This window comes from Phalacrocorax aristotelis, chromosome 21 (assembly GCF_949628215.1).
Source record: "Phalacrocorax aristotelis chromosome 21, bGulAri2.1, whole genome shotgun sequence".
In the NCBI taxonomy this organism is placed as follows: domain Eukaryota; kingdom Metazoa; phylum Chordata; class Aves; order Suliformes; family Phalacrocoracidae; genus Phalacrocorax; species Phalacrocorax aristotelis.
This window is the reverse complement of record NC_134296.1, coordinates 5,576,881-5,599,823: the sequence shown is the minus strand read 5'-3', so window position 1 is coordinate 5,599,823 and position 22,943 is coordinate 5,576,881. Positions and strand designations below refer to the sequence as shown.

The 22,943-nt window shown below is 53.4% G+C and overlaps 1 protein-coding gene and 1 long non-coding RNA gene across 19 annotated transcripts; one reads left to right on the top strand and one right to left on the bottom strand.

The window, feature by feature from the left end:
• On the bottom strand, positions 1-5,294 carry LOC142067404 (uncharacterized). Of its 2 annotated transcripts, XR_012664017.1 has the most exons (4): positions 4,963-5,294; positions 4,570-4,665; positions 2,772-2,938; positions 1-2,163 (listed from the first exon to the last, which is right to left on the bottom strand). It is a non-coding gene; the product is annotated as an uncharacterized LOC142067404 (long non-coding RNA). The 2 variants fall into 2 exon arrangements; XR_012664016.1 differs by having other exon boundaries at positions 1-2,938.
• On the top strand, positions 3,630-20,860 carry KLHDC8A (kelch domain containing 8A). 17 transcript variants are annotated; one of them, XM_075116022.1, is made up of 11 exons: positions 4,590-4,679; positions 4,859-5,007; positions 5,433-8,265; positions 9,011-9,283; positions 9,942-10,126; positions 14,840-14,898; positions 15,088-15,520; positions 17,098-17,262; positions 18,560-18,775; positions 19,170-19,271; positions 19,493-20,860. In XM_075116022.1, the coding sequence occupies exons 7-11, from the start codon at positions 15,145-15,147 to the stop codon at positions 19,684-19,686; spliced, it is 1,053 nt and encodes a 350-aa protein (XP_074972123.1). In that variant the 5' UTR covers positions 4,590-4,679; positions 4,859-5,007; positions 5,433-8,265; positions 9,011-9,283; positions 9,942-10,126; positions 14,840-14,898; positions 15,088-15,144; the 3' UTR covers positions 19,687-20,860. The 17 variants fall into 17 exon arrangements, with proteins under 17 accessions (XP_074972114.1, XP_074972123.1, XP_074972118.1 ...); XM_075116017.1 differs by having other exon boundaries at positions 9,839-10,126; XM_075116015.1 differs by having other exon boundaries at positions 5,433-8,835; positions 9,839-10,126.
• The last annotated feature ends 2,083 nt before the right edge of the window (positions 20,861-22,943 follow it).

Here is a 22,943-nt window from a genome sequence, read left to right as displayed (position 1 = left end):
TGCCTGAAGCTCTTTTATTGGGTCTTTTCTTTGATATAAATGCTTAAAGGGCTAATAGTCCTAATAACTTATGTTTAAAAAAGAAGAAAGAGATGGAGGATTAGACCAGGCTCCTGGGTACATCAGGTGCTGCAGCTTAAGCCATGCTTGGAAAAGGAGCTCCCACGCTGGCACTTGCGTAGCACAGGGGGTAGGCTTGCTGGGTTTGCTGAAACTGTCACATTACCCCGGGTTTCCTCCCAGCCTCAGGTGGTGTTACCAACTCTCTGCTGCTGCCTGACCTTCTTCAGGAAAGCTGTACTGAGCTGTAGGTCTCATTAACGTTGGATTTGGATTAAAAATGCAGTCCTGAACTCAAAATGGGGAGACACGAACAGCTTCCTCCACCCCCAGAGAAGTTCAGTTTGTGCCAAGACTCCTCTAGCTCGTGGAAATGAGTAAGGCAGTGCAGGGATCTCGCCAGAACGGAGTAGGAACCAGGCCTCCTTCCCTGGGGAGCGAACTTAGCGCATACTGTGCTTGTTCACTTTACTGAACCACTCAGCAAAACAAATAAACAAACATCATGTAGGTATTGTCTGCCCTGGGAGAAGGCAAGTTTTGCCCACTCCACCCCACCTCGTGCCCCTGCTCCCAGTTTGCTGCAATCCCAGCCACTGGAAACTACAGTTAAAGGGCCTACTTTTGTGGGGGTTATCGTTAACATATATGATAACAAAATGTTTTCTTGGCTGACAGCAGTAGCTAAGATGCAGGGTAAGAAACCAAGGATGCAGCGCTGCTCTGTTCTTGCCCGCTGTGTGCGAAAGGGGATATCGAGGGCTGCGCTGGGACTGCTAGCCATAAAGTCACGGGTCACCGTGTGATACAGCTGGATGCTGCCAAATACAGCGGCTTTTCTCTGTAAGTAAAACCCTACACGGCATATTCTGCCATCGAGAGAACAGATCCATTAATTCATCTGGAGAAATAGATTGTTGAAAGGACTCTTGCCCTCTTTTAGTCGGGTGCTCCTATTTCCTGCAGCATCTCTTACTAGAGCAGCTCTTCCTGCTGGGTTTGGCTCTATTTGCTGTTAGGGAGACAGATGGGAGAGGGGCAGCGCTGCCTCCCCAGGAGTTACAGACCTTATCTAGCTTTAGTTGGCAAATGCGAGGTCTGGATCCACTTTATGTTGTCAGAGGTAACGAAGAGTTATTAGCTGTTCTGCTCTAAAACTAGTGTGGAGGCAAGGCGTTACATTGGGTGACTGGGTTGATTTTTTTTTTTTTTAATGTACTTTACACTTAGAGCATACTGTGGTTTAAAAGACCAACATTGCAAGTCTTACTGTGGACCTCACCGAGCACCCGGCCCGGCTGTGTCCGTGGATTGTGCTGGTTTCCCAGTGAAGGAAAGCAAAACATCACCATCCACACCGGCCCTGCTTGATGGCAGGGATTGCAGGTGTTTGCTGCTGAGCCTGAAGGGTATGCGATCAACTGATCTGGCAGACAAACCTAGCTCAGCTCTCTGCAATCTCAGGTAGCTCTTGCTATATATGGGAATTCAGAGAAGAAAAAGAAAGAGGGTGCCAGTTTCCTGGGCGGCTGAAGGCTTCACCCCTCCTTGGGAAGTGACCGTGCATTGGGCTGTTGTAGGAATGGACTTGCTGCCTCTTGCTGGAGCTGCCGGCACTTGGGAATTCAGGCGTTGCAATAGGCGTAACACTAAAAGGTTTGTTTAATAAAATGCTAGTGCCTGAGAGCACTGGTAAGCTTTCCTTTTAAATCTCTCTGACGGGGTTGCGAGTCCTTACGATGAACGCGAGGCGTGCGATGGGTCGCGTGCTGGTGGGAACCTGGCAAAGGTTGCTTGTGTCCCCGTGGGACTGGGGTGGGGGCGGCTGTGTCTGAGCCCAGCTCCAGCTGTTGGCACTTAGGATGAAATCTGCATGGGGCATCATTTGCCGAGAAAAGGTGATGACACTTAGAAGTGAGCTAGAAGATCTTACCCTAAAAGAGGGGTTTAAGTGGTTTGGTCTGGAATTTCCGCTTTATCCAGGAGGTAGAAAATCCACATGTATTTTCTTTCATGGGGAAGAATGGAAACTCCGGTAGGGTGTGATTTGAGGATCACATCATTCATGGGAATTTGCGCCCTCCACATGCGGCATCTCTAGATCTAAAGGAGAACAGGACTTGGCATCCCTCTCAAATGGCAGCTGAGAAAATACTTGTTCTGCTTACTGTTCCGCAGGTTTTTCCTCCTCTTGCCTGAACTGTCTCACTTCTGAGACTTTGGCCCCCAGCCCCTCATACCCTGCCTTGCCGAGTTCCCTTGGAAGCGTGGATAGGATTATTGATGACCTGACATCCCATTACTGCCCGCCTCTGCCAGCTTAGCAGCGAAGCCCTGCCCTGCGTGTCGGGCGAACCAGGGCACCGAGCACCCTCCCTGCTGCGCGGAGCCCCCGCCGGCGGCTGGCAGGGTGCGATCAGAAGCTGTCTGCCCCCATGTCTCTAATTTTATGCGCTGCAGCCTTCTTTGCGAGAGACCTGTCAGCAAGGATCTAGGCTTGGCAGAAATAGCTCTGGGAGAGTAACGACGGCAAAATGGATGCTAAATAGGGAATAGCAGAAATGCTGTAGCAGTGAGGTCGATTGTAATCAACAGTCCTGTAACACGTCTTTAATCTTGGAGACACCCAGGAGGGGCAGCTGGGGCTGGGAGATGTCTGGAGAGTGGAAGCTACAGAACACAAGATGGGTAGGTGGGTCAGCCAATCTCACCTTCCTTTTGCGCTTGCCTTGGTTTTCCTGGGAACGTTTTTTCCCAGCTGTTGCAGCGATCTGAGCAGCTCGGGCTCCGCTCACCGCTTCCCTTGGCTTTACTGGCCTTTAGCTACACGCAGCCGTGCCTAAGATCTCGCAGGTGCAGAAGCAATTTTGCATCCAGCCTATAAAGAGCAGGGGAACATAAACGGGAGACACTGGTCAGAGGCGCTTGCCAAGCAGTCGCAGTCCAGCCAAGCTGGAAATGAATTACTGGGGATGTCACAAGTCACCGAAATCCTCGGTGTGTCCAAGAGCCTTATGACAGAGCCAAGATTAGAACTTCTTAATCCAGGGAGAATTGGGCTAAAATACACTGTTACAGATCAATACCCATGAACTTAACTTGGGGATCAGCAAAACAATTCTGAGAAATTTGTGTTTCATTATGGTAACCTTTGAAACAAAGCATCTTGACTTCCGAAAGCATTTCATTTTCAAACCGGTCTTTTGCTTTCTTGTTAAAGCACACAATACTTCAATGTATCACCCCCAAAGGAAAGAAAAACAGTGTTCTCTGCAGTTTAAATGAAAAATTTTGGGGCAGATTAGGAGCTAATTCACCAAAATCTATTAAAACCTTATTTCTTTTATAGAAAATCAGAATTACATACTGATGCTTTTTACCCACATCCCCCTTTCAAATCCATTCTTTACACAGTCTGCTCTTGTCTCTTATCGCTGCCCAGACCATGAATGATTAACCCTCGCTTCCTTTGAAGACTGGAGAACAAAATGCCGCTGTTCAAAGTCCCTTTTCTCGCTCAGGCATTCAGCTCTGTCTCAGAGCCAGACGTGGTCTGCAGAAAACCCAAGGCACTTTGTACCCTGTGCTGGAATATATTGACTCTTGTTGGGCCGGTCAGGAAAGCAGATGTGAGCTGCTGTTAGAACAAATGCTCCCTTAGCGGACACAGAAGAGATGCAGCTTGCGATACCAGCAAACCACTCCTTTATTTCAGTGGCTTATTATTCTGGCTGTGCGTGGAGATCAGCTGTTCCCAGCCCTGCTACGTCTCGCATAAACCCTCTTCCTGGGAACAAACAGCATTTTTTATTTTTTTTTTTGCAGTTGTATATAAACATGGACTTACGTTTTGTCTTTATAAAAAACATGCAAAGCCAGATGCATCCGTAGCCGAACTAGTTAGATTAAAGCTCTTTCATGCTGCTGCTGGAATTCTGCTAACTGTAGCTAATTTGAACATTACTGTGCATGTGGTGTTTGGGTTCTTTTTTCTTTCTTTTTTTTTTTTTTTTCCCCCAGCAACTGTCTTTTCAAAGTGCCTGCCTGTCCTGAAATGATGTCTCTCTGTGTTTGTCAAATGAGCAGACACAGCTGGTGGACTTCTCCCCCTGGGTTAAATATTCTGATGGAGAGATCCTGAAGCTCTTGGCTCCTGTCTTCACATATTAAGGTGACTATCTGCACTGTAACCAGCTCAGGGCCCTGCAGGAGGGAGAATTAATTAATTAACGAGTTAATTAACTGTCAGGTTGCCAAATCTCTGGAAGAAATGACGGGACGATGGAAGGCTGTCTCCAGTCTTCCTACGTTGCTCTCCGCTGCTTGTGCCAAAGCGAGGTCTGCCACGGTCAGCAGCACCACTGCTGGCACCAACCTCTGTGTGGGCGAGTCTTTGTCCTCTTGCATGTTTTTCCCCTTGATCTACAACTTCCTGATCTCTTCTTAAAGAAAAGTCTCTTACTGGGGTCCTGGGCATGCTTTTTGCTGCTTTTGACCCTGTTTTCTTACCTCCTGGCCCACTTGCCGCAGTTCAGCACGCCTTTCCCAAACACTTAGGGGAAGCGGGTCCGGTCAAGAGTGCTTGTTGGATTGAGTTGACTCAACCTGAGGTGATGCAGGTAAGAAAGAAGAAAATAAAATGTCACTGTTTGGCTTATTTGTGTAATTTGCAGGATTTCCTGCAACTCTCCTGCTGTTCCCATGGAAACAGATGTTGAATTGCATCTAACTGCTGCAGGTTTTCAGGTCTTTTTATTTTTTTTATCTTTAACAGTGACACCTCCTTTATCATTTCCAGGCAGCCTGGAAAAGTTCTTTGCCTTTCCAAGGCACAAATCTGGAGTGTCCCTGGGCCTTCCTTCTCCTACAAGTTCTTCAAGGTATCCCAAGAGGTCTCCTTACACGGCAAGCGAGATAGTGCCAGGAAAGGATGCCATCGGGAGAAAGGTAAACTCCGCTTTCCTCACGCGGTTAGCTACTTGGTGATGGCGGGTTTGTTTCCGTAGCTGTTGGCTACATGGGTAGCAGAACCCGTCCCTCCCTCCTTCCCAGCACAACCCCTGTGCCCTGGGAAGGGCTCGCAGGCCTCCGGGGCGTAGTGCTGTGCAATTTGCCCTGTTCAAACAGCATCTGCTGAGCGAAGCCAATGCCTGCCTTTGTACGAGGGCTCGAGTCCCTGTAGCGCATTGCGTAAGCTCCGTCCTTCCAAGACAGTTATTTTCCAGCCTCTTGGGTCTGACTCATCCACCAGGCATCAGGGAGTGAACACCTGGGGCTTCATGGCCAAGCTGCCATACCTGTCTCCACACTTATCCAATTTAAACCCTCCCTCTCCCCCCACCTTCATTTCTTATTTCTCTTCTCTTTTGCAGGTGCTGACGTGGTGCAGACTGTTCATCGTGGGAAGGTAAGGCTGTTTGCATTGATCTAAGAATGGCGAGTGAAAGGTCATCAAGGGATCTCTTGGGTTTACTTTGTTGTTTGGTTTTTAATTGGGTGAATTAAATGCTTATGAAGATGAAAGAGTATGTGTTTCAATAACCGTTATTAGCATCAAATATGTAGGACTATGAGGACAAGGATTATCAAGGCTCTCTGGCAGAGCTCTACCAGGGCCCTGGTCTGTGGCACACCGTCTCCGCTCCCTGTTTTATCACAATCCATCACGTTTCTGCTACCAGCCAGAGGCCCCGGCTGACCCGAGGTCCGCGCTCGCCAGGCGCTGTGCACACAGCGTGGGGAGCCCAACCGCAGCCACAAAACCACAGGTGAAACGGGCAGGCAAAAGCAGGAAGCAAAATGAAAAGGAGATAAAGGGCTCAGGATCGAACAGCAAGGTAAAATAAAACCCAAACCAACCAAACAAAAAAAAAAAAGCACACACACACAAAAAAATCTAAACCAACCAAGCAAAAACCCACCTGGGACCAAAGCCAGTGTCCTGAGCCAAGGTCCTGCACGGCCCCCAACCCACAAAGCAGGAGCTCCCCAGTGGTTTGAAACCCCAGCCTGCAGTTGCGTTTCAGTGGGTTTTGTAAACCAGTTTACCACCAGTTTTAAAACGGAACCTGCAGTGTAATACGATTGCAAGGGCCAGCTGCAATCTGTCACGGCCCCTTCTCCACCAGCATCCGTAACGGTCGCCCCTTGCCAGGCAGCTCTGGGCCCACCACGGGAGCTCCACGGTTTAATGCGGGGCTGGGGAAGGAGCTGCCAACCCTGCCCAGCTCATCTCCCCAGCCTGCGCCGGCTGTCCCGGGGGCCTCCCCTCCCCTTCCCCTGCCTCCCTACCCCCGTGAAACTGAGCTTTCTGCAGTCAGCTCTGCAGCGGTTTGAGACCTTTCGCGAGGTTTCTTTTCACCTCCTGGGCTGTAAGCAGGGAGCTCGCAAGCTCGCTGGAAACCCTCGCTCAGAGCTGCCCCGACTCTGTAAACAGTCTGGTAAATAGTCATATCTTACAAATCCTAAGTGTCCAAAAATGCCAGACTGCTAATAGAGCCCCTGTTAAAATCCAGTTTAATGGGATCCTTTAAAATTTCTTAAGAGGTGAATGCCTTCGTAATGAACATCTTAATGTTAGATTGGCCCTGCACTTGAGGTTTTTATTTATATGCAAATTGAATCCTCCCACTGGAAAGCTAACTGGAGATTAAAATAGCTGGTAGGGGATAGGAATCTGCTTTATGTAGAGTCATTTAACTCAAGTTCTTGTTGATTTCCTCATTTTTCTTATTTTATGGCTAGAGCTGCTTTAAAGTAGTTTCCTATCTCAACCACCATGAGCTATAGGCAAGAATAAACCTTGTCTGGACCGTTACAGGCCTGAATTGGGGTCAACACTGAGGGGTTTTGGCAAGCCAGGGCTGAACTTGAAACTTCCTCTGGCCATTTCTGGAGACTGCCGCGGGCGCAGGCTGCAGGGAAGTGGCTGCTGGAGAAGGAAGTTGCTCTGAGATGAAAACACGAGACTCTTCCAGCTCTGGAAGTTGCAGGTTCAAAGGCTGTTGAGTGCTCGAGCACCTGATGCTGCTGCACGGGACCGGCGGTGCCTGGAGTCACGCGTGCGCGGGGCTCTGCGCCGGTGGGGAAAGCTGCACGAGCACAGCGCTGACAGGAGCAGAAATCCCTGCGGGTGTCAGGGCCTGTCAGAGCTATGGGGGGTCCTGAAGGATTAGAAACATCTGCTGGGCTGAACTGCAAATGCATCTCCGGGGAGGAGCTTTGAAGCTTCATGGAAGACCTTTTCAACACATCTTTCTCTTGGCTTTTGCTTAGAAATTATTTTTCTGCAAAGTTATTCTGCAACACCTTTAGGAGAAGAGTAGAGAAGCAGGTCAGGGAAGCAAAAGCCTGGGACAAGAGGCAGGCTGGGAGACACCTTCCCCGGAGAAGACCAGGGCTCAAAGGGCCCCGTCTCCTAACGCTGCCTCTGCAACCTCAGAGCAAAATGTGCTCTTTGTGGGACCTCTGGAGCCAGAGCTGCAGCAAGCAGAAGCTCTGGGGTCGCTGCTGCCAGAACCCGCTGGCTGTGCCCTCGTTACCGCGGTGTGGGTGCCCGTGGGGTGCACGTCCAACAGATGTGCCCCCCGGTGCTGGGCTCCGCTCTCCCTGAGCTGCGGCCGCCCTCCCCAGGGACCCAGCCTAGGGCAGACCCCAGCCCTTTCCGGACAGTGGCGCGTTTGGGTCTCTGCCTGCTCTTAGAGGCAGCTCGTGCTTCTCAGCTCCTATTTTTGTCTGTCTGTCTCCCTTTTCTAGGAGTTTTGTTTTTGCAGGCAGGGCGGGGGGAGCTGCTGTTACAGAACATCCTGTGCGAGCGTGGGGAGCCATAAAAGGCTTAAGTATGGGTCTGGTAATGCAGTGTGTACACACGCATGCACACCCCCGGCTGCCGGCACCGAGGGAAAGACCAGATGGGGAAACACTCTTTCTTAATTGTCCGATATCTCTGGGAGGGTGAAGATTAGGGCCACTGGATTTATGCTGATTTTTTTCCTCCCCTCGCCTCCCTCCCACACAGCCCTCCCAGCCCCGGCTGCTCCCATCGCCGCCAGCGCTGCGGGGTGTGGGGAGGGATGGAGGGTGCGGGAGGGAGCCGGGGAGGAGCGGGATGCTCTGCGGGCACCGAGGATTTGGGTGTTAAAGTTGAAGAGCGCTTCTAGCAGAGCACCACGCTCCACCGGGACTCGGCGCGGCTTCCCGGGAGCTGTGAGTACATCCCTGCCTTCTGAGCCCTCCTGGCAGGAGGAAGGGAGTTTCTCGCTGGAGGTCAGTGGGTTACGGGTGGGGGAGGATGCTTCGGGGGAGGACAGCTGTGTCCCAGTGTCAGGGTAGGCTTTTAATGAGCAACCAGAAACAAAGCTTTGAGTTTGTGTTCCCCCCCCAAAAAAAGTGGGTTGAGGAGGATGTTTTTTCTCTTATTTCCCCCCACCTAGTAGTCCCCAAATCCCATCTTTTCAGCCGCTCTCCCAGACCAGGCCCGGGCAGCTCAGGCAGCCGGCAGCGATGGGGTGTGCGCTGAGCTGCCCCCAGCTGAGATCTGGCCCAAGCTCTTTGCATTCCCTCCAGAGGGATGCAGCCTAAATACAGAGTAACAAGAGCTTTATAAACCTGACCAGTGAGACTGCAGGGCTTGAAAAATATCTTCTGTGTTTGACCCGTGCAAAAAAGAAGCCATTTGTGCAGAGAGCAGAGGCAGCCTTCGGGGGCAAGGGGAGGAGATGCAGGATGCTGCTGGGGTTTGGACCGGGGGAAAGGGGGTACCCTCCAGTCTTGCAGGTGGGTTACCTTTTCTCTTGATGAAAATATAACTCTCGAGACAAACTGTGACATGAATAAATCTTACCTTGTTCTGCTGATTTTTCAGCCTACCCAGGAAAAAAAGATCGTCTGGGCTTTTTCCCTGTGCTAACGAATGCCAAAAAATGAAACCTCTTTTCTCCCTGTCCTGTAGCCTGCTAAAGCTCCTGGCATCCTGATGCACGAGGGCTGCGCCGCTCGCTCTGGAATATTTCCTTCCGTGACCTCTCTGCCTTCCTCCTATTAGCGACCTCAGGAAATTGCATTTGGCATGATGAGGCTAAAAATGATCTCAGGGGACTGGTAACAGGAGGAAGAGGTGAAGGCTGGGGAGGAGGTCAGATCGGTCACAGCGTTCAAACTGCACCTACGTATGTCTGCAAAGAGAGATGCTGCTCAGGAACAGAAGGAATGAAATGAGCCGCATGTGAGTGCTGCTGCTTTTTCTTTGCTTGGTACAATTAATTCTCTTACAATTGCATTGCTTTTTCTCTTTGCTTGTAACTAAAGGGTCTCTTTTCCCAGCTGGGTAATTTGCAGAGAAAGGCAGGGAACTAGCGGATTTTTTTGTTGTTATTTTTCTGGGTAGCTGTTACTATGGCAAGGAAACTTGATTCAGTGTGAAGAGAGGTCAGAAATACCAGACTGAAAATTTCATGCATGTTCTGTTTAAAGCCTCAGCTGCCAGGGTTTGAGCAAAGGGCAATTAAAAGTACCAGAGTCTCCAATTTTCAAAGGTTTTTTTTAAAGCCTTTTCTGCTTAAAAGTTGGAGTTACTCAGAAACCTAGATTTGGTGTTACATGACCTTTTGGGCTTGGACTGTGAAATTCCTGGGGATCTCTACTCTGTGTCCCCCCTCCTGGCCTTGTACCATGACTGTTCCTTGGGCCAGAAACGGGTTCCCTGCACTGAATCATCTCCTTTTTAGCTGTCTTCATCGAGTCTGTGCTGTGTCATCTCTCCCTGCTCTTTATTTAATAGAGTGCAGGCAGCCAAGACGGAGCTGAAATGAAGCTGCTCGCTCCTGCCTGGCGCTGAGGAGCGGAGCTGTGATTCCTTCTCGGTGTTTGTGTGCTATTTCCAGCATGTTGTTGCCCCTGTTCCTGCCTCTCCTGTGACGCCCGTCCCCAGAGCAGTGGGAATCGTTGCAGCTCTGGCTAGGGATGCTGGCTGCATGTCAGGCTGTTCCCAGCTTGGCTTTGCAGCCCCGTTCTCGTGTTGGCTAGCACACAGCAGGACTGCCCCGTGCTTATCTGGAGTGGCATTTAGGTGAGTACAACAGCTTTTTCTCTGAAAGGAGCAGTTTCGTTAATGGGTTTCTCTATCAGGCTGGTGGCTGTCTGCATCTCTGTTTTAACCTGCTCCTGGTGACACCAAGGAACACGTGGGTGTTTGGCAGGTGGGAGAAGATATGGGGAGCAGCGATGTTCTAGGAGCGAGGCTGCTGGTGGGGCTGTGACGGGCGTCATGGGCCTGACCCGTCCCCAGATCTGGGGATGGAAACCTGGGGACACGCTACTGAAGCTGAGGGTCAGCTGGATATGGCTCAAGTGAACTTGTGATGGGATGCCAGGAAGAAGCGTGGTTGTCTCCTGGATCTCTGTGGCGTCCCTGAAACCAGCACCGCTCCTGAAGCGAGGGTCTGAGCAGGTGGTGCTCTGTGAGGCACAGCAGTGATCCGCTGCCGGGGCTGCAGGAGGGCTGGCGGCTCTTCCGAGCAAGTTGGACAAACATGGTACAGGATCAGGTCGTAGTGAGTTGTAGCTGCCTCAGGCTGGGTGAGGATTAGGGGCCTCTTTCTGCTTCTAGCCCTGAGTTCCTCCCCGGAGGGAGCGTGTGTGTTAGGGGTGTGTGTTCAGTGGTGTCTTGGGGTGGATATCCTCAGCATAAACATTGAAATTAGAGGATCTGGGAGTATCTTAGTGGCTTTTTATTGTTCCGGGGCCTTTTTGCATTTCCTTCACTCTGGGGAGGTGTAAATAGGACCCCGTTTCATGCTAGGCTCATGCAGTGGCATTGCAATGCAATATTTAGGGTAGTGCATCAGCTGAAACAACACCCTGCTGAATTGAGGGTGGAGATTTTGGCTCCAGCTGGGATGTGTGCTGGCCCTCCACAGCTGAGGGAATTTCAAACCTGGAGTGGCAAAACTTCTAAATCCTGGAAAGAAACAAGATAGGAAGGAAAGCGAAAGAGCCGCACTCAGCACCACCAAGATCTCTCTCCCCTGTTCAGCCCATCTACCTCTTTAATACCCACCAGTGTATCTCTTTTGTAAAACACAAATCATTGCAGGTAATAAATGCCACTAAACCAGGAGCTCTCTAGAATGAGCCTGATGTAACCTGCGTGGTGAGGAATGGTCTCTCCTTGGAGGCAGCGTCTGGGTGTTACAGGGCAGGGAGCTCAGCCCCGTGCACCAAGAGGTGCCCCCTCCCACCGGAGCCCTGTCCCCCTCTCGGTGGGTGCTGTGGGGCTCTCCCTGCCCGGCCGTGCCCCACAGCCGCTTGGCAAAGACCCCGGGGGAGGGGTGTGTGTGTGGGTGCTGTTGCTGCCCCCTGAGCTCTTAAAGCAGGGGTTTCTGCCATGCAAGGGTAAGGGCTGGGCCCTGGCGTGGGCTCAGCACTGTGCCTGCTATCTCCTCTGACAGAAAAGCAATTACCATTCATTTTGATTTTAATGTAGCCATTTAAGAAAAAAAAATTTAATGCTTCTAATTTGTTTGGTATAATTAAGTGATAATTCCCTCTGCCTGGGAGGAAGAACATGGCTGCAGCGCACGGGGGTGTTCGGTCAGCACATTTTGACAGCTCCCAGCTCCTACGGCACAGCGCTGGCATGGCTTTGTGGTGAGATTCAGGTGATGCGGGAGCACTAGAGACAAGGAGTGCGGGCACAGCGTTTCAGGCTGACCTTGATTTTCTTTAAAGAGCACGAAAGAGAAGAATAGCAAATTACACGTGTGCCAAGGCAGCTGAATTCAGGCAGGGCTTTGCATCGCTGTTGCCGAGGGTGGTGGCTCGCCAGACTCGCTGGTTCCCGCTGTCTGGGACCACAGCTGGGCTGAATTTGCAGGTCTTTGTTCTGCCTGTTCTTGTGAAAGACCTGCCCAACACTCCAGAAATAGAGTGATTCAAAGCATTTGGAGATGGCTCTGTGCTGGTTTGTTGAAAAAGAATTTTTAGGCAATTTTAGACAGCTGTGCTTGAGATTTGGGTAGCCTTAATGACAGCAGAGAAACTGCCTGGCACCAGCCATGAGGTTCTGCTTCTGTCTGACATTTGGGTGAAGCTGACCGTGGCTCATCTCAGGACTGCTGCATTTTATAGTGGAGGTAACTGAGGCACAGGGCAGGAAACCGACTTCTTGGAGGTCAGGATGCAAATCTGTCACACTCATGGAAATAGGAGCTGGCTCTGCTTTTCTAATTTGCTGGACCATGCTGAATTTGTCCATGGTAATGCATGAAGATTCACCTAGAAAGAAAATGAATTATTCATGAAAGTGGTAGTCCAGAGCTGCTTAAACTGCCAAGGCAAAAATCCCTGAGCTGATCCAGTTGCGGGCGGTGATGCACATCAGACAACGAGGGATTGAAGGGAGGGGAGAGCAGCAGCTGGTGATCTGGTCTGTTGTTTGCCCCTTTCTCCTCAGCTGCTGGGAAGATGCAAAGCGTGGCTTGACTTGATGCTGCTTTTTATTGTTGCTTTGTGTTCCTTTGTGCTGCGGCCCCACGGTGCCGGGGCTGTGCGCATGTGCCTGCACTGGGTCCTGCTGCTGGAGGGCTACAGCCCAAAGAGTGTTTATGGGTTTATTAACCACATTCTTTATGCAATAAATGGTGTTTAGCTGACTACTGAAATTTATTTGGGAGAATAAATTAAAATAAACAGCCCTGCTTGCTTGATTGGTTTTCATGTGAGCTCAGACTTGTACGTGAAGTGATTTTGGATCTCAGTACAGCTGTCTGAGACCTGTTTCATGGATGCTTTTCCATCACCCTCCTCTAATTCACGCTTTCAGAGGAGATGTAGGAACTAACATGACCGTGGAAATGGATCTCCCCTTCAGACGGGCCCTGCAGGCTGCAGTCCTTGCAGGCTGAGCCCCGAGGCAGATGAGGAGTTTGTGGGGATGCTGCGTGGTACCTGTCTGAGGTAACAGCGCCCTGGCCCCGCCTGTGATCCGAGGGCCACCTCTGTCTCCCTGCTTACCTGATCAATGCAACAGGCGGGATGTCTGGGGTGCAGTAGCAACACCCGTGTGCCGCCGCCCTGCGTGCAAGCCAGTGCGTCCCGGGGCTTCTCCCCTTCCAGGGGGATCTGCAGCATTGCTCCATGCTGTGGTCCCCAGAAAGCATCAGGACACCCAGCCGGATCATCCAAAGTGACAGGTGATGAAAGGCGGCTGTAGGTGGCTGTTGCTAAGCTACAGGCTCTGCCTGCTCCGGCAGTCAGAGGGCTCCGAGAGCTGAAGGGCTGTGGTCAGACCTGGGGAGTAAGTGCTGTGGCAGGGTGAGGCAGTGGGGATCGGGGGGGAGATGACCTGTTCCTGGGTCAGGGAGTTTTGCAAAGCCCACTTGTTTACTCTCTGCTCAGATGAAGCAGCAGGAAACAAGTCTGGTTCCCCTTTTTGGGAGAAGGGAGTCATGGAATCATAGAATAATTAAGGTTGGAAAAGACCTCTAGGATCAAGTCCAACCGGCAACCCAACACTACCCTTTCTCCTAAACCATGCCCTGAAGGGCTGCGTCTACACAGTTTTTCAACAGCCCTAGGGATGGCGACTCCCCCACCACTCTGGACAACCTGTCCCAGTGTCTGGTCGCTCTTGCAGTGAAGACATTTTTCCTAATATCCAATCTAAACCTCCCCTGATGCAGCTTGAAGCCATCCCCTTAAGAAACCCGAGGACCGTAACAGTTGGCTGCTTTATTTGTGCTTAGGTATCTTAGATAGGAGAGAGCAAGTTGGCTCTTTGCATCCCACCCCGCAACCACCCAGCAGTATCAGAAGAAAAAAGGTGGGCTGAGGCACTGGCCCTGGGCTGGGTGTCAGCCAGGAGGCAGAGAATTGGGTCCAGAAGCAAACCTCTGCTCCAGGGACTCTCAGACTATGGTCCACAGAGAAGCAGAGCCAGCCAGCCCTGGAAAAGAGGGAAGCTCTTTTCAGGGGCTCAGTGGGACCTAAGCATCCATGGGGAAAAGCCTCAGGAGTCTGTGCATGGGGAGAAGAGGGAATGACGCTGTCCTAGACCAGAGCAGGGCTCAGCTACTGCGTTCTTTGGGATTTTTTAGCAATGGCTCACTCTGCCCTACAGTCCTGTCTCCAAATGTGAGTGCAGGCAGCATGTGCTGGGAGAGGCTGCTGCGTCTGCAAGGGTAAAGATAAATCTTACTTTGTTTTAAGGGCAATTGTTAAACAACCCCAGTTATACAATGAAGGCGGAGATGCCTGGTGCAAAACGTACCTTATTCCATGCTGGGTGAGTGAGCAAGCTGCTGCCTTTGTTCCTTTCTGTTTGCCCTCTTTCTGTCCTCCTGCACTAATTAATCTCAACTGTGTGCTTAATGGCCATTCTGAGAGAGGAGATGAGAAAAAGACTGTGGGTTTCCAGCAAGAGCTCATGTCTCTCCTCCCTGGGCTGCTCTCTGGACCCCTTACAGCTCCTGTGGGTCAGGGCTGGAGGGGTGAGTGCTGGCTTTCGCCTTTCTCAGCCGAGGGCTACAGGAGCCGGTTTTCCCAGGGTCTGCAGGAGGATGTACGCAGGGGTCAGGAGGAGTATTCAGGTCAGAGAAGGAGGACGCAAGCAAAACTTCCCCAGCAGGCAGGAAAACAGCCGGGGAAGTGAGCAGACGGCTTGCAGCCTCCTCAGTTTGAATGTCGCTTGGGGGTGGAGATGCTCAAGAAACAGGATAACAAACTGACTCCAACCTCTCTTGCCTTTTCTTTTTTTCCCTCTTTTGTTTTGTTTCATTTTTAGGCTTGGTCTCTGCATGAGGTAGATCTGGAATGGCAGGATTAATAGAGATGCAATGAAAGGTACTGGTCGCTGCTGCTCTGTGTTGGGGGGCGGCAGAGCGGACTGGTGGCTGCGGGAGGTTGCCCGATGGGGATGCTCCGATCCCTGCCCCGCTCCTGGCTGCCTGCAGCTCTGCCGGGGGAGGATAGTGTTTGCGCTTTGTGTTTCTCTGTTGTTTTTCCCTGGCACTTCTCTGCTCTGTTTTACAGCGTAGCCAGCCCCATCCTGTGGGCAGGGACTGATGCTGCCTCGTCCCACCAGCCACCATGGAGCTACCTAATACCAAAGACTTCCAGTGGAAAACCCTTGCCCCGCTCCCGAGCCGCAGGGTCTACTCGACCCTGGTAGAAGCTGGCGGGCAGGTGTTTGCCATCGGGGGCTGTGACGATAACGGCATCCCCATGGACTGCTTCGAGGTCTACTCCCCCGAGGCTGACCAGTGGACCTTGCTGCCCCCCATGCCCACGGCCCGGGCAGGGGTGGCTGTGGCCACCTTGGGCAAGCGGATCATGGTGATAGGAGGGGTCGGGGTGAATCAGATGCCGCTGAAGATAGTGGAGATGTACAACATAGACGAGGGCAAGTGGAAGAAGAGGAGCTCGCTGAGAGAGGCAGCCATGGGCATCTCGGTGACGGCAAAAGGCAAGGAGGATTCAATTCTTGGTGTGTCCTTCCACGGCAGGGAGGGATGCCTGCGGGGTGGTGAGATGGGGAGGGTTAGCATCAGTTGATGCATCAGGCATAAAAACTTTCTGGGCAATGGCACAGGGTTATGTTGTTCTCCAAAACCTTTCTGGGGTTTCTAGAAGATGAACCCCGTGTATTTGTCATATTCCACGTGCTAAAGATGACTGTTCTGTAAGGGGACAAAAGCAGATAAACCTGGGGGTCGCTCTGTATCGTCAGCCCTGGAGCCACGACGGCCATTTCCAGACAGGCCCAAGCTCCAGGGTCTCAATCAAACTTCTCCAGGGTTTTGTAGCAAATTCGGTCCTCATGTGCTGCAGATGCTGGAAAATAGGAATGGTGCTGCTGGCTGAGCGTAGCCAGGCTGGGAGGACCTGGCTGAGCTGCGGAGCCAGAGGTGAGGGTCTCAGAGCCGTGGAATAGCTTTGGTTGGAAGAGACATCTCTGGTCCAAACCCAGAACCAGCCAGGAGAGAGCTGGCTTCATGGTTGTGGGCTCAAATCAGTGTACAAGGAGGGGGAGCAGCTGGCCTTGTGGGGGGCTCCTGTGTACCTCCCCTCCGAAAGCCTAACCACTGCATTAAATGGGGCTTGTTAAATGCCTGCCAGGCTCTGCGTTATCGGCCCATCTCATTTTTTAGTTTCTGAGCGGAGATGTGGAGCATTGATTTCCTTTAGCATGCTCTGCCATGCTTTGAAGAGCCTCGGGCTGGGAGTTGTGTTCCCGAGCACCGTGCCTGAGGTCAGCCAGCTTCCCACCGTGCCTGGGATTACGAATCTAATCTCCAGGCAGCTTCTTTGAAAGCTGCTTGGTTTGTTTGCTTAAGTGGGTTTAAAAGCTACCGTCAAGGAATGTTTAAAAATAATGTTTACCATCTTGGAGATGATTTTCTCTGAGCATAAGCTTGCCTGACCGATACAGCAGGGTCAATTTGGTGCGAGAGGCCAGGAACAGAAATAGCTGCCCAAATCCTTGCAGCGTGCAGGCTGGTCTCTGCTTTTGCAGCTGCCTTGTAAGGCTGCCCACAAGGGCAAGGCTGCTGTCACTGCTCTCCTGAATCTTGTCTGTGGAATGAAGTGCTTGTTGAAGGACATGGCGTGGGTGCTGCGCAGGTAGGATTTTGTGCTGGAGAGCCGGGCTTGCCGCTAGCCAGAGATGGATATAGCTGATACGGATCTGGTGAGGATCAAGTAGCCTCAGTGCCTTGTCTCAGCTCTGAGCCCTCCGGTCTGGGTCACACAGCCGCCAGCCTGTGCCAGACCTCGGAGGGGCAAAGCAGGAGCTGAGCCAGGGGGCAGCAGCCCCCGGACGGGGGAGCGGGGCTGGGGGAAGAGCATTGGCGTTGCTGCAGGGACTGGGAGATTGGTGCGTTCCCCTCTGCCCTGGGGATGGGAGCTCGGGACACACCCAGGGACTCGGGTAGGAGTGAGCAGTTCTGGTCCATGTTGTATGACGTGCTTTTGCAGGGGGGTATTTCTGCTGCTTTCCCATAATAATCTTGTGGGATTCTTTTGCTTCTTGGCCCTGTCCAGACTACAGAGTCTATGCAGCTGGTGGGATGGGATCTGACCTGCGGCCGCACAACTACCTGCAGCACTACGACATGCTTAAGGACATCTGGGTGTCGCTGGCAGCCATGCCCACACCCAGGTACGCTGCCACATCATTTCTGCGAGGCACCAAGATCTACGTGCTGGGTAAGAAGCAGTCCTGCCTCCTCCTCCTCCTCGGGCAGCAGCTCCTTTGATCTGAGCACTGAGAAACCTCCCTGAAAGAGGCTTTTGGGACCGCTCCTCTCCATCCCTGCCTGCTTTCTCACACATTCAGAAATACCAAGCTTGCAGCTGTAGGTTTTGAGTGGGGCTGGTGATGGGTCTGGATTCACAGCTCCATAGCAAGCACCCATGAGAACCCCGGCACCCTTGAACACCCTGGGAGCTCGCAGGTCTTGCAGCAGCTCTGTGCCGGGCGAGTGGCCTCCCCTGTCCCAGGTCCATCTGTGGCTGCTGGCAGCCGAGGATACAGCTGGTCTTTGCCTGCTCAATTTGCAATCCTGTGACTGCGCTAAAAGCCCTTGGACTCAACTAGTGAGTAAAAATACTCTATCCGTGTCGTATCAGCAAAGTTCCGCGCAGCTTCACAAAGGGACTGCCTTTGGCAGAGGAAGGACGTGCTGTAGCTGGGAAATGCTGGACCAAGCCTTTTGCAGGGGACAATTTTCATTAGCTTTGTCTTACAGAAAGGGAAACTAAGGCAGAGAAATGTTGCTGTTAGCTCGTGGCCAAATGGCATATTGGGATCAAAACGCAGGAATCCTGCTTGCTCAAGCCTCCAGACAGCCCTGGCTCTCTTTAGGGGTTACCAGAAAAGACTCTTTGATCTGTTTTGCGGTTTGCTTGCTGCTGGCAAACAGTTTGTGGGCCCAGTAGCGAGCACAGGCTCTGCCTTCAAAGGCACGCTGAGCATCTGAGCTGAGAATAGCTGTATTCATCTGCATCTGATGGGTGGAAGAATAATACGCGTCTTTGGCGGTGGTAGCAGCAGCTGCTCTGGCTCTCCTGCTCCGTCAGGAGCTCAGCAGTGAGGCCGGGGCTTGCTGGGTTGCACTGGGCTGAACTCATCTGCATTGCAAAGGCTCCCTGAGCACTGATCCCTGCTCTGCTGTGGATTTGTTTGGATTAAACCGGTTGCATAGTAAACACCTTCCGGTGCTAGCGACCGGCTGCTGCCAGCGTGGAGGGAAGTGGAAGGTGTGATGCACTGAAAAATGAAGTGTTTTCATGTCATGAACCTGCAGTTAAAGGAGAGGGAGTGCGAGGGTGAGAAGTCACCTGGCTCAGCAGGCCCTCACCCAGGTGACCTGCGACCTGGGGAGATCATATCAGCTGGCAGCTTGCTCTCAGCTTGCCCCGGGAGGATCCTCTGGTTCCTGCTGCTGTTGGCTTGGTGCTGTGGGCCAAGCTGACCCTTTTCTTTCCATCTCCCCTGCCCCAGGTGGAAGGCAGTCCAAGTACGCTGTCAATGCCTTCGAAGTCTTTGACACAGAGACCAGGTCGTGGACCAAGTTTCCCAACATCCCCAACAAAAGGGCCTTCTCCAGCTTTGTGCCCACAGAAGACAAACTCTTCAGTCTCGGGGGCCTGCGGCAGGGACGGCTCTACCGGCAGCCCAAGTTCATGAGGACCGTGGACATGTTTGACATGGAACAAGGTGGGGGCTGTCCCAGCTCTGTCCTTTCCAGAGGAGCAGGGCTGGTGGCACGCAAGGCTGTGCTCTGGGGTTTTGCTGTCCTTGCATAGCACAGAGCTTTCATCTGCTAAGTCCTTGGATTGCTGGTGCTTGAGACCAGCCTAGAGAAAGGCCTGCAGTCAAGATTAACAACTCAAGGCAGTGAGGGGAGAAAACCATGGTCCCAAAGCTGCTGGGTTCAACAGCTCCCTCCTGACATGGTGGTGAGGGACCTGACCCCTGTGTCATGGGGTTTTATTACCCCAAGGTGCAGCAGCAAAACTGCACTTCCACAAGCAAGCAGGAGGTCAGAGGGGCAGATTATTTCCCAGGAGTGGATGCTCCTGCAATGCCTGGTCTGTCCTGTCCCTCCCAGGTGGCTGGATGAAGATGGAGCGCTCCTTCTACCTGAAGAAAAGGCGAGCAGACTTCGTGGCTGGCTACCTGAAAGGCAGAGTTGTCGTGGCTGGGGGACTAGGTGGGGTACTGGGGACGCTGGTAACACTTTAAAAACATATATAAGTCATGTGTTAGCATTACAGAGGGGAGAGATCCTGGCCCTGGATGGCCTGAGGGAGACGGGAAAACAGACCCCAAAAGGGGATGATGGGGTCCAGAGTACGGACACCATACCAGAGCAGACAAGGGATGCTTGCTGGTGCTTCCCAGGTGACCCAGTGCCTTGCTTTATGCTTCCAGGAAACCAACCGACTGTCCTGGAGTCCGCGGAGGCCTTCCACCCTGAGAAGAACAAGTGGGAGAGCCTGCCCCCCATGCCCACCCCACGCTGTGCCTGCTCCAGCATCGTGGTCCGGAACTGCCTGCTGGCCGTCGGCGGGGTGAGCCAGGGCCTGAGCAGTGCCGTGGAGGCCCTGTGCCTCTCCGATTCCTAGCTGGCTCCTGCCCGGCGGAGGACCCTGCCCCTCGCTGCCTCCAGCAGCAGTGGTGGTGGTGCTGGGCAGCTCCCGGCAGCGCCAAGGCTGGGCGAGCACCACTCTGGCTGCCCTGGGAGCCTGGCAGGTCGGCTCTGCCTGCCGGCAGCTAAACCCAGCCTTGCTCTGGAGATGTGGCCGGCAGGAGCCTGCACCCAGGGCTGCTGTTCCTCTCCCTCCCGGGCACTGGCCCCACGGAGGGAAGGAGTGCTTTGGCCAGGGGTCCCCTCCAGCTGTCTTCAGAGCTCTACAGGGAACCCCAGATGAAGGAACTTCTCGCAGCACTGGTGTGCCGTGTCTCCTGCCAGCAGGAAGGACTCTGGAGATCAGGACATGGGCAAGCATCTCCCTGCTGCCATCCTGAGCACAGGTGATGGGTTTGGAGGTGTTAGGAGTACCCAGACAGGTCAGCGGGAACTGATGGTTTGTTGCCCTCTTCCAGCACCCTGGAATCTATGCGTGCTTCCCTGCACAGATCCCCTTGGCTTGTAATAAGGGGAACTCCTAACCTGCAGCCAGATCCAGGGGATCATTCTTTTGCCTTCATAGCAAGGCTTTTCCTGCGAACCTGTAGCATTTGACTGTCACTTTGCCAGGTGCTGGAACGAGGGGCTGCCAATGCTTCTGGGAGGGATGAGTGAATGCCCAAGGGACTGTTTTGGCTAGAGGGAAGACCTTAATTTTGGCACAGGACTAGCACGGATACTGCCTTTGCTGGGTTTTGTGCAGAGATGTCCTCAACTTACAACGTTCCAACCTGGTTTTTAGCTCCTTTAATGATTTATGATCTTCCGTTCAGCCCTGGGAGAAAGGAGCAAAACCGACTCCTGCCTCTGGTTCTGGAGCACTCTCACCCCCGGGGCCAGGCAGTGGCTTTGGCGATGGCTGCGTTGGCAGCAAAGCCAGAAGACGCCAGCCATCGCGGCCTTTTTGGTTTCGCTCTTCCCGGGCGGTTTGTGGGACGGCTCTCCGAACAGTTGGGTTCCAATTCTAGCCTGTAGCAGTTGCACCATTAAAAGCTGTCTTCAGAAAAGCCCTCGGAGAAGCCCGGTCTGTGCTACGGGCTGCGTCAGGGCTGTGATCGTATGAAAAGGTGGGACCCAGGCTGAAAAGGGGGAGAGGGGGGCAGGTCGGTGCTGTGCCCCCCCACCGTCCCTTGGGCGCTGCCCCATCCCTCGTTGCTTTCCGAGGTGTCACATCCCTCTTTTAAAGCGGTTCCTGGGCTGAACGGAGGGGGGTTCGGGGGGTGCGGGGGCAGCCGCGGGGCTCCGTCGGTGCCGGACCCGCTCCCGCCGCTGCGGAGCACCGAGGACACCGTGCGGCGGCCGCGGCAACGGCAGGGGCGGCCCGGGGCGGCGGGGACCGGGGGTCGCTCCCGGGGGGTGCCCCGGCCTCGGGCTGGCCCCGGGCGGGGAGAGGACAGGGACCGGCCCCACCGCCCGCATCTTCCCCCCAGCCTCGCTCCCCCGGGGAGACCCGGCCGGTGCCCCCCGGGCCGGCTCCCTGCCCCGTCCGCGGGCGGTGGGGGCCCTGCGCGGCTGGCGGTGGTCCTTACGAAGCCGTGAAGCCAGTGGCTCCTTTTGAAGCGCAGCCCTGTCAGCTCCAAGTCCCCCCTCTCTGATCTCAAAGCGCCGCGTAGCTCAGATGAAAGGGGAAAGGCACCGACTCCGCAGCTAACAACCTGCTCGCTAACCATTAACATCCCACCTGCTTGTGTCTGGCTGCGTACATAGGCATAACGGCGCCCGTCCCCATCCCCTGTCACGTTCCCATCTGTGGTCCTGATGCTGTGTTTGTTTAGGCACCGTGTTTTGGAAGGTTGTAGAAATGCAACTAATTGCAAAAAGGAGCTCTGCCCTGGCCGCTGCCCTGGCCGGGCTGGAGGAGCTGCCTGCAGCAATGCGGGGTCGTGCTCCAGGCCCCCAGGGAGGAGCCCGGAGCCCAGCTGAGGCAATCCCGACACAGCGCAGTCAGGGAGGGCTGCAGGGTGAGATCTGCTTTGGGGTGAAGCTGCAGGGAACGGTGAGCAGGGCACCAGGGCCAAGCATGTCTAACGGCGCTCCTGGATGATGAAAGGTCTGCTGGGTCTGGCAGGGTTGAGGGAAGGTGCTAAGAGCACCCCTCTCTGCGTGCACTGCCCTGGGGGTGCTGCCTCCTGACCCCAGAAGGCTAATAAAACATCCCTTTGAACTGTAAAAACTGGGGGAGGGTGGAAGAGGCTTGGCGGGAAAGAGGGAGCCTTCTACTCTTCTAGAACAAACCCCTTTTCTCCCGGCACAGCAGATCTCCTTTTGAGCCACCTCTGCACAGCCAAGAGTCTCTAGCTATTAATGAAGTGTTTTCCTTTGTCCTTAAGGAACCTTTCCCACACACAGCACAGCCTGATGCTCCTCTGCTTTTGCTTTCTCATTAGCCCTGAGCCCTGTTCATTGCAGCGAGGCCGCGCTGGTCGAGGCTCAGGGTTCAGTGCTGCTGCACAGGCTTTGTTAAGCTGGAGCAAGGGGAGGAGGAATCCGTTCCCTTTGTCTGGCTGCAGCACAGCTGGGGGCTGATCCTTTGCTTTCTCCCTCCAGAAAGGCTGAAGAGAATGACAGACAAAGCAGCGTCATGGGAATAAGCCCGTTCTAGGACTTAATGAAGAGATGTCAGGGACTGGGGACAAGGCTGGGGGGAGACGGTCAGTAATCAAAGCTGGGGATGTGCCCAGCATTTAGAGAGGGAGAGAAAGAGGAGCCCTCTGAGCCAGGCATAGAGAGAAGCAGGTCTGGGTCAGCTGCCTTTGTGGTGAAACCCAAGCTCTTGCCACCAAACAGGGTCCCTGGCATGTCCCCAGAGTCGCTGTGTCCCCAGGCAGCGGCAGGTCACTCTGTGGTGCTGGGTGCTCCTGCCTGGTGGTGCTTTTCCCCATGGCGGTGCGTGCAGAGCTGTTTTTATAAGAGCTTGAAACCTAGGTGTCGTTTGGACTTTTCCAGGCTCTCCCAGGAGTCTGTTTCCATGTCTGTCCTGATCTCGGGCTGGGGGCAGGGGGGCTGTCTAAGCATCAGTGAGATCTTGCCGTGACCCCCAGTGCGCTCTGCAGCCACCCCCCCCCTCTGTCTGCTGGCTTCTCCCCAAAATTTGCTGGGAAAGGCAGCTGCCGAGACTTCAGAGACTTCCAGCACGCCTCCGCTGCACCGTGCTTCCAGATAACGCCCACTCGGAGACCTCTGTACCTGAAG

Bases quoted from the DNA above. Each gene is read 5' to 3' on its own strand.
- KLHDC8A (XM_075116013.1), top strand. From the start codon at position 15,145: ATGGAGCTACCTAATACCAAAGACTTCCAGTGGAAAACCCTTGCCCCG. The intron at 17,263-18,559 runs GTAAGAAGCAGT...CCCCTGCCCCAG, and splicing joins CACCAAGATCTACGTGCTGG to GTGGAAGGCAGTCCAAGTAC. The intron at 18,776-19,169 runs GTGGGGGCTGTC...TGTCCCTCCCAG, and splicing joins CATGTTTGACATGGAACAAG to GTGGCTGGATGAAGATGGAG.